Source organism: Cydia fagiglandana, chromosome 26, assembly GCF_963556715.1.
Source record: "Cydia fagiglandana chromosome 26, ilCydFagi1.1, whole genome shotgun sequence".
NCBI classification, from domain to species: Eukaryota; Metazoa; Arthropoda; class Insecta; order Lepidoptera; family Tortricidae; genus Cydia; species Cydia fagiglandana.
Genome location: NC_085957.1, coordinates 8,243,083 through 8,253,354, shown reverse-complemented (window position 1 = coordinate 8,253,354; position 10,272 = coordinate 8,243,083). Strand labels below are relative to the sequence as shown.

General features: G+C 37.2%; 1 protein-coding gene across 1 annotated transcript; it reads right to left on the bottom strand.

Moving 5' to 3' along the window:
• Window positions 1-1,400: 1,400 nt before the first annotated feature.
• LOC134677388 (uncharacterized) lies at window positions 1,401-8,412 on the bottom strand. The gene is made up of 2 exons (XM_063535834.1): window positions 8,313-8,412; window positions 1,401-4,864 (listed from the first exon to the last, which is right to left on the bottom strand). Exon 2 carries the CDS (start codon window positions 4,856-4,858, stop codon window positions 1,706-1,708), a length of 3,153 nt encoding a protein of 1,050 aa, XP_063391904.1. The 5' UTR covers window positions 4,859-4,864; window positions 8,313-8,412; the 3' UTR covers window positions 1,401-1,705.
• Between the last annotated feature and the right edge of the window lie 1,860 nt (window positions 8,413-10,272).

Sequence of the window (10,272 nt, the reverse complement as noted above, 5' to 3'; positions counted from 1 at the left end):
TAAAATGAATTCTGTCTATAGGTGGATAGAATTCATTTTCAGTTTAGGGCGGCTAGTTATTGACCGGTGGCCAGTTACTGGCGCATTATCCTACTGAACAAACTTTTATTATGGGACCCACGCCTAAATCGCGGAAAAAAAATTTGGCTGTCTTATATGTAGAAATCATACGTATGAAACAGCCAAGATATAGCAGAGTATAGCTGGTGATTAATTCATCCTGTATAATCTACAATAATAGATAACACACACACATATAACAACTTTCAAAAATACATAATATACAGGGTGGCCAAAAAAAGTGCCAAAAATTACTGAGCAACTTTTACTCTGAACAACCTAGATATCGCAAAAAAAAATTTACCCTTCCATAGAAAATGGACCAGCCAAAATGTATGAAACAGCCAAAAATTTTTTCGCGATTTCGGGGTTGGGCCCATAGTAAATGTTGCTCAGTATAATCCCAAAAGCTCCCTGGCAACGGGAATGCACTTATTTTTTGGCCACCGTGTATTAAAAATGGTAAATCCTATTTCTAAATCAGGGGTCACATAATTCGGACTATGGCTTATACGTTTATAAATAATTTAAAAGGAATCTCCGTTTGGATTACATTATATAACTTTATATAATTTTGGTGCCTTTATTTACTGACTCCTGAGGGCCTAGCCAAGATTCCAATCGTTAGCGCCGTAGCGAAACGGTAAACTCTCTCTATCACTCTTCCTTTAGTGCGACAGAGAGCTACACGACGCAAACGATTGGCATCTTGGCTACTTTGGCTAAGCACCCTGATCATATACCGGCGAAAATCGAAAATCGCTCCAACAGAGTGATAGAGAGGCAAATAGACGAGACATACTTTCGATGGTCGCAGTATAGGCCTTGTATATACAGATGTAGTGCATAATTGTTTTCCATCGTATTTTCTCGGAAACGTTCGTATTTGTCATGCTACTTCAGTCAACCTCAGTACTTTTTGTACCGAGACTGACTGAAATAGCAACACACGTTCGTACGTTTCCGTGAAAATACGATGGAAAACAATTATACACTACATAGGTATGTATAACGAGTATGAAATACTTATAAAATAAAGCCTATGGTTCTATTTTTTTTACATAAATACTTTAAAGGCGGCAATATATGTACTTTTCAAATATAAATCTATGTACTGCCGAGCAATGCCATAAATAGATATAAAGGGACAAAAATCACTAGATACCTACACTTTACTCACTTGAGGAAAGAATTCCTGGTTACATACATATTTTTGTCCCTTTGCGACATTTTTAATTTAAATTGTACAATTTTGCAAAAAAGCACCACATTTGCCAAAATTAATCACAGTAAGTACCTATAACATCAATTAACATATTAATTAAAACATTAATAATAAGTAACTATACGTATCTAACCTATAGTTCGGTTTTTTATCATTAAAATAAAGGTAAACAATCTTGACGTGTATTTTTTATTGAAAATACCTTTCAAAATAAGTTACGGCAAATATATTATGTAACAATTATGAATCTTATACGATTATTTACATTATTTTGCTTTCATAAGTAATAGCATAAAGTAATGTATAGGTAATAGTTACTGATTAAAAAAAAGCGTTTTTCAATTAAAAGACGTCAAGATCGCGTACTCTTTTTCCAATGCCAAAAAAACGGACTATATTTTATTTTATTATTAATTGCTCTTAAATCTTATTCTTCTTTGGACTGGCCAACATTCTACTTAAAATGGCCCTTGACGATGGTTTAGCACCTGATTCTCGATGATCAGCTTGAAATTCTATTTCATCATCATCATCATCACTATCAGTATCATCAATTATTTCAATGACAATATCATCATTATCATTCGACTCGTTTGCATTTTCATTTGCATCATTAGTTTTATTGTTATTGGAATTTAATTCATTTTCTTTTTGATTTTCAGTTGTTTCAATCGATCTATCTTTATCATTAATACCCTGACCTTGACTATCATCACTTGTTTCTCCATTTTCCGTTGATTCACTCTTTCCGTCTAGCAAATCTTCATCTATGTTTTCATCTGGTATATAAGTCATACTGTCGCCACATACCTCAAGTCTCAGAAGTTGTATATCGTGTTTTAAATTACTTCCCATTCCTTCACTAAACTCGTCTAAAATATCTTGAAGTTCAAAATGATAGGTATCGTTATCTTCATGTTTCTGTACATGGACTTCTACACGGACATCAAAGGAAGATACAGGGGCTAACTGGCTGTTGTAAGAGTCAGTGTCGCTATTCCAGGGCTCCACTGTACCTCCTCCGTTGGTCACTCTATTATTTACGTCTTGTGGGGTAATATCAGAGTTATAACCCTCAACATTAGTCTCTACATTATTTCGCTCTTGTGACACTTCTTCAGTTATCTGATTCTCTTCATCGTTTACGTCAGATTGAGGGACAACTTCTCCCGTATGACCTGGAACGTTAGATTCTACACTACTTGGTTCTTCGGTTCTCTGATTCTCTTCACATTGCGAACTATCTGCGCTCTGCTTGTGAATGGCTGCATGAGCCTCAAACTCTGAATATATGATATATTTTTTACAATAATCACAAAAGACACTGACCACAGTATCTTCGAGAATTGTTATCTCTTTCCCACTATTCCTCTGCTGTGATTCTGTAATGTCTCGAGAAGTTTCCTTAGAATTGGAGTTCTTTTGGATGTTTTGCAAAGCTCTGTTTATAAGTTCATCCTGCATACAGTTGAAAGTAACTGTTCTAAAACAATCGGGTCCATAGTCTTTATGGTCTTTCTCATGTTCCGTCAGAGCTACGGATGTGAAGAAGTATATATCGCAATCCGAGCAAAAGTGGCCTGGAGTCTGATTGTCCATACAAATATTATTATGACAGTGGCCTTCAACTTCTTTCGGACGAACGTACAGTTCACATTTGCCGCATTTGTACAGAGGTATTCCTGAAGCCATATTCGAGTTCATTTTAACCTGTCTAGTGTGCTGATATGTACTGGAAGACTTAATTCTGTCCGCGTGAGTTTCGGACAGGCCTTCAAACATGTCAGACCAATTGTCCAGCAATTTAGAAGGATGGAACTTTACTATTTTGTACTCATTGTTGTTGAGATGGTTCGAAGAGTGATCAGCGAAGCACTGGGCTTCGAAGGAGAATTGGCAGACGGAGCAGGTCTGCGATATGGGCCTGTAGCTAGGAAAGTGGTGGAGTTGAGCGTGCTCGATGGAAGCGTCGCACGTGGTCGCGGCTACTCCGCATTCCGCGCACTGATATATGATCAGTCCAGACACATTTTGCTCTCTCTCCCCTGCTTTCGAATCAAGTTCAGCTTTAGGACCAGATTTGCGTTTGCTTTCATAGTTTCCTGGGTGAGATGTGCTTTGGAACGATGAAGCTCTCCGCTGGGGCTTGGCCTTCGTAATGCTCGTGGGCAAATCAGCCAAATGCGCCCTATTCTCAGCTCTAAACATGCACCGAAGATTATCCAGCCTTTTCCACGCATCCTGATCAATTTTATGTCCTTTCAAGTAATGTGTATCCAGGCTTACGTCGGCGCCCGAAAAATCAGCTTCACACAATCTACAAGTGTTCGGCGTATATTTATTCTCCGCCTTTTCTTTTTGACTTATAAACCACGGGGCCTGACCACATTTGGTGTCAATATCTGTACGCACTAGCACGTTTCCGTTGTTAAAAAGAATTTGCTCAGGATTATCAATGATGTGTACATTCCCGTAATGTTTATAAATGCCTACAACGTATTTGCTACACAAACAACATGGATACTTCTCATGTTTTGTCTTGTTTCCTGTTTTAGGAGCATGAATTTCGCTTTTATGTTTGTTTAAAAGCGCTTCCGTGGTATACACTTGAACGCATTCTTGACAAGGAAATCTACCACTCAGTTCGGGTTCGCTCGCTCGGTCATTTTTAGAGTTAACTTTACTGCCACGCTCATCTTCATTCCCTTCAATGGACACTTTTTTTCTAATTGGAGTTCTTATATCAGACTGCCTGCGTTTTGGAGGCTGCGATGCAGGCAAATCGATCAAATGAGCCCCCTTCTCTGCCCTGAATACGTGTTTAAGGTTCTCTAACATATTCGGGTCAACCATATGAGTCGTCACATAATGGGTTTCCAAAAACTCTCGATTATTAAACGTAGTTTCCGCTTCGCATAGTCGGCAGGTGACGTCAGTGTACAGACTCATTTTTTCTTTCTCTTTTAAAAACCACGGAGCCTTCCCTTTCTCTGGGTTTATTGAAGAATGGACCAGCACGTTCCCATTGTCAAACATAATTTGTTCTGGATATTCTATACGATGTTTCGAGATATAATGGTCATAAATTCCGACGCGTTCTTTGTCGCAAAAAGCGCACTTAGATCTCGGAGACTTTGTTTTTTCTGCAGAGTTATTATGCTTTTTCAAATGTGTTTCAAGTGCCGCTTGAGAAGCGCCCATATACTCACACTCTTCGCATTCATAAACTTCAGTCACCACAAGCCTTTTACGCTTAACCGGGTGGTGTTTTTCAACGTGTCTTTTTAAATTCCCTGTGCTGACGTAACTTCGAGGACAAAGTTCACATTGATAAGTATTTACTTTTTCCGGAGTTTTACGTTTCCCGTTTAGTTTTTCTCGATTGCGGGATGTCCCAGATTCGTCGGTTTGCTCGAATTGGAGGCTGGAGAGGAGCGTCTGAATTGCGTCTGTGGGGGGGTCAGGTAAGTTGGCCAGTTGGGACAAGCCCTGGACCATACCGAAGGCGTCCATCAGGACGTGGCCCGCGACGGAGCCCTTGACGCAGGGCTCCAATTCCATCGACGCACCCATCTTGAGCTGTGGACAAACAAGACATCACATGATAAAACGAATGAAGATCTCTTCTCATTCTCTTGAGTAGAATTTAATATAACCAAACAACACAAAACATTAATATAGATAAACATACTTAAATACGTATAACCATAAACATACATACACATACATAAAAAAGTATATATTAAACAAAGAAACTACAGTAATCCCTAGATATGTAACTGGTAGGTATAGTTTTATTATACATTTTAGATTTAGATATTTATATATTCTCTTAATATTAAATTACATTATAAATTATGCTCGTATGATTTATATTATAAAGTGGTTAACTTTGTTTAGTAATATTTAATTCCAATTCATTGTTCGTATTAAGTTAAAACACCACACTAAGCCACATTCGAATAACATAGAATCCCATCCTCAAACTGATAAGCAGCACTTGATGATTTCAAGGACATTTATTTATATTTACTAGTGATGTACCGACTATTGATTTGGCCGACTAGCCGACTAATCGGCGCTCGGATGGCCGATTAGTCGGGCAGATCATTAGTTACGTCTAATTTCGGCTCAGATGCACTTAAAAAACTATCGTTTTACTCATTTCGTCGAGCTATTCATCATATTATAGTAGCGCTAAAAAGTAAAATAAATAAAAAATATCCTTAGGCTATATTTAGTAGTAGTAGTAAACACTTTATTGCACAAAACAAGTACATAACATAGAGAGAATACAGTAAATGTGTACAAAGATGAGATGAGATGTGTGTAAAGGGTATTTCATACGAAAACCGGACAATCGGACATAAGAAAGCGACCACACGGTCGATAATTCGAACAAGAGTTTTCGTAAGCCCTTAAGGTGAAAAGCTTTTAGTAAATTATTTGCTGTTTAATTCTTTTTGCCCTGTTTTTCTGTCACTTATAAAGTGCTTACTAATCGGCCATTTTTGCCGACTAATCGCCGACTACCAATGAGGCCGAACAGTCGACTTTCCCGACTAGTCGGCACATCCCTAAGGGCTCGGTTACACGTACCGAGTAGAGTGGCGAGACAGTAAAACGAAGTATGGAATTTTTACTCAGCCGAGTAACAATTTCATACTTCGTATTACTGTCTCGCCACTCTACTCGGTACGTGAGATCCTGGCATAATATTGACTCCTACTTCCTGTGCTATAGATAAGAGACCACAATACTTATTTGTAGACAGTGGCGGATTTGCCCTAAGGCACAGTAGGCCCGGGCCTAGGGCGGCAAGATATTTAGGGGCGGCAAATTGTGACAAAAAATTCGCTGATGGTAACAAGAAATACTCGTAGCTCAAAATGTAGTCAATATTATGGGTGCCTTGAAAGGGGCGGCTACAGGGCCTGAGGCCTAGGGCGGCAAAGACTGCAAATCCGCCCCTGTTTGTAGACACAATGTTATACATTTATAGGGTCCGTGCGCGTTGGAGGGTCTGCCATCTTGTTGCTTGAATCGAAAACATAAACATGTACATTGCCAAAGTAAGTGCTGCCATCTACGGTAGATTCTATCGTACGTTTTCTTATGCATAGTAGGTTCTGCCATTTTGTGGGCTACGTCGGAAGCATAAGCTGAACATTTACGCCTCGCGCCAAAAATCTGACGGCTCCTATGCTGCCCCCTATAGTTCATGTACGCTCCCTATATCTGTTCGGGTAATTCAGAATCACTTTTGAGTGTCGGATGATTTAAAAACCGGCCAAGTGCGAGTCGGACTCGCGTTCCAAGGGTTCCGTACATTACACAATTTTTAAAAATGTATTTTTTATGTGAAACGTGAGTGAAATCTCTTTAAAAAATCCGTAGGGGTCGGATCAAAAACTAAGTAATTAAGTCCGACTCACGCTTGACTGTACATTTCTAATAGGTTTTCCTGTCATCTATAGGTATAGACCTATAAGATGTATTTTTTTCAAAATTTTAGACCCAGTAGTTTCGGAGATAAAGGGGGGGGGAATAGTCATATTTTGCCTATTCTCTTGAATTACTTCTAAACTGTTTATTCGAAAATTATAAAAAAATATATTTGAGATCCTTACAATAAGCTCTTTTATTTGATATGTAACATGATATAGTTTGAAAAACTTTATTTTTTAATTTTCTCATTTACCCCCCAAAAGTGGCCCCCATGTTTAAAATTCATTTGTTTACGTTACGATTTTGGTAAGAAAAATAATGCAAAAATATAGTCAAAGGTAATGTCCAGTATTTTGATGTTGTTGAAATAAAGGTTAAGAACTTAAAAATCGAATATCTGGGAGACCGAGCGTCGCTTCGCTCGGAAAACATATAAAAACTCAAAAATGGGCGTTTTCCCAGAGATAAGACCGGGCTAGATCGATTTATCACCTCGAAAACCCCCATATAGCAAATTTCATCGAAATCGATAGAGTCGTTTCTGAGGTCCCCAAAATTTAGATTCACCCAGAATCAATAATATTTTCATGCAGGAACAGTACATAAGTACCACACTAAAATTGTACAGAATTAATTTTTCATCCTCATCACTATACCTACTTGTTTTTTTTTAGCATTAGAAAGAACTTGCAAGAAGGTAAGCGATCTTGACATGTCTTTTAATTGAAAAACGCTTTTTAAAAATCAAAAACTATTACTTATGAAAGCAGAAGAATATAAATGATCGTATTAGATTCATAATTGTTACATATTTGCCGTGACTTATTTTTAAAATGTGATTTTTCAATTAAAAGACACATCAAGATTGTTTACCTTATTTCTAATGCTAAAAAAACGAACTTATATGTAAAGAATGAGTTAAAATGAGAGTCCAAAGAAGATAATAAGAAGTTATAAAACTTACAAATTACCTTTATAACTTATAAGGTAAGTATGAAAATATCAACAAGCCAACTAAATACGAATTAAAGCCAATAAGAACTGTTTTTCATAGATCCGGTGTATAATTTTGTATAATTCTACAAAAAAATATTACCATAAACATCGAACACTAATGAAAAGAATATTTTGAGTTTTAATCTATATTTCGTTTTTTTTTAGCATTAGAAATAATGTAAACAATCTTAATGTCTTTTAATTGAAAATCACATTTTAAAAATAAGTCACGGCAAATATGTAACAATTATGAATCTAATACGATCATTTATATTCTTTTGCTTTCATAAGTAATAGTTATTGATTTTTAAGAAGTGTTTTTCAATTAAAAGACATGTCAAGATCGCTTACCTTCTTTCAAGTTCTTTCTAATGCTAAAACAAAACGAACTATAAATACTATAATGGTGGATTGCACGTCCCACGTCCCGCCACTCCCGAGTTCCACACAACAATGTTTCTGTTTGTGTTATCTGACAAGTTCAGACATGTGCATTGTGCACACACTTATTACTAACTACGTAAATCTATTTTACAACATTTATGTGTTATTGCTACAAAATAGTAAAGCAAACTTTAGTTACCTTGGCTTATCTGGATACCGGTCACAACATATTATTTAGATGCATTTATTACCAATTACAAAAGTTCGTAGAGCGATAGCGTTTGATAACAACCAAAGTTTGCAACGAAATGACAGAACAGAATGACAATGACATTTGGGATATATTATAAGTCTATGGGTATAACAGTGACGTCATTTTGTCCAATATCTATGGCCGCTCACAATCCCTTCGGATTTTTGGGTTGGGCGACATTTGCTTGATCTAGCCGTAACAGACTACCGCACCGCACGATACTATTTCTCGCTCTCACTTATGGGTGCAGCGCACCAAGGTCACGTAGCGGCGCGGTAGTCTGTTATGGCTAGTAATGCCAAAGCCCCTGATCTGCGAAATAGACTCCACACTGGCGTTCGTGGCTTCACGCACGATTGTGGAGGGTGCTCGGAATCAAGCAAATGCTGACTAGCCCTAAAATTCGGGTGCAGTTGTCGCACATAGCGCAAGCGCCATGCGTGAACCCATAGAGAATTCTAATCACTACGTTTTTAATGAAAAAACAGTCGTGGAATATAATTATGGGGCACAATACATTTCACGACTCTTCTCTTTCCAGACTACCATCTACCATGAAGTCCATGAAGCTCCGTGGCGTGAAGTGCGAAAGGGGGACACAGTATTTTTGACTTTCAAAAAACGGTTTAAGAATCTTCAATGATATTTATTTCATACCTTTCTAATCATGTGCCACATGCTGTTATTATTTAAAAAAATATTTTCACCACACAGGTTATGCCAAAGAGTAAAGTAAGTATAATAGGTAAAGAGAGCCCTCTTGAAGCATTTTATGGAAACTCATTTGAAAGAGCCATCTCTGATTCTCCCCCGAAACTAAGTATGTATGTGTGCGTGTACAACTACATATGCATCCATACGTGTACTTTCGTCCCACATAATATTAGGTCTACTTGGTCGGTTTAAAAGTCCATTTTTTGATTGGTTTCTTGTAACAAATAACTGTAATTGTTTACAAGAAGTCAAACAAAAAATGTACTTGTAAACCGCCCAAGTAGACCTAATATTATATAGAAAAGGTTTTAAAGAGTGGAATATAATAGAAACATAATAGTAAGTAATAGTAAAGTATTTTATTGCCTTCAATTTGGTATATACAGATAGTACCTATTACTAGCAGGAATCTACCGCTTGCAGCTTCTGACTCTATATCCATTGTCTAAGCAGGTACCTCCATAATATGCGCTCCAGTTTCTCCCACGACGTGTCTTTAGCGGAATCAAGACGCACGATTTTTTGCAGAATGTCATAGAACATGTTTGTCGTGACCAAAATTAAAATTGCACTATTATAGTTTCGAACTTATACACAGGTCCTTTTCATCGCTATTTGCAGTGAGCGCTAACGATGGAATTTTTCATTTTTCGTTCGAGAATATCTAAACCTCCCGGCATTTTCTTGAGCACTATTAAAAAATTTAAACCTCCAGTGGCTTATTTTATAAAGCTACAAGTTACAATTTACAAGCGGAAGTCTTGTTCTAATACATAGGGTTAGAAAGAGACTTCCGCTTGTAAATTGTAATTTGTAGCTTTATAAAATAGGCCACAGGTAGATAGATAGATAGATAGATAAATCATTTATTTGACAGCTGCAATGACACACAATATAATTTTAAACACATCATAACAGAAAGAAAAAACAATAATTATTACACTAACAAAGAAAATTGAGTTACAAAGAAAATAGCATAGAAATGAGTAGGTACAAAAGTAAAATTTCATAAAAGTAGGTAGGTAGTACAAACTGTGTGCGTTGCAGCAGGACAAAAGGGTCACGGCTCAGTGGTACGCTTCGCTCTTTCGAGCAAAGCACTGATTTTCTGCCGGAACCCAGGTCACAACAAATATTATATTTATGTAGAAGTATTTACGTACGTCGGAAACAATCGTACAGTGTAAGTGTG

What these genes read in the sequence shown, in the direction of transcription:
- LOC134677388 (XM_063535834.1), bottom strand. Translation starts at nt 4,858, where the DNA reads ATGGGTGCGTCGATGGAATTGGAGCCCTGCGTCAAGGGCTCCGTCGCG.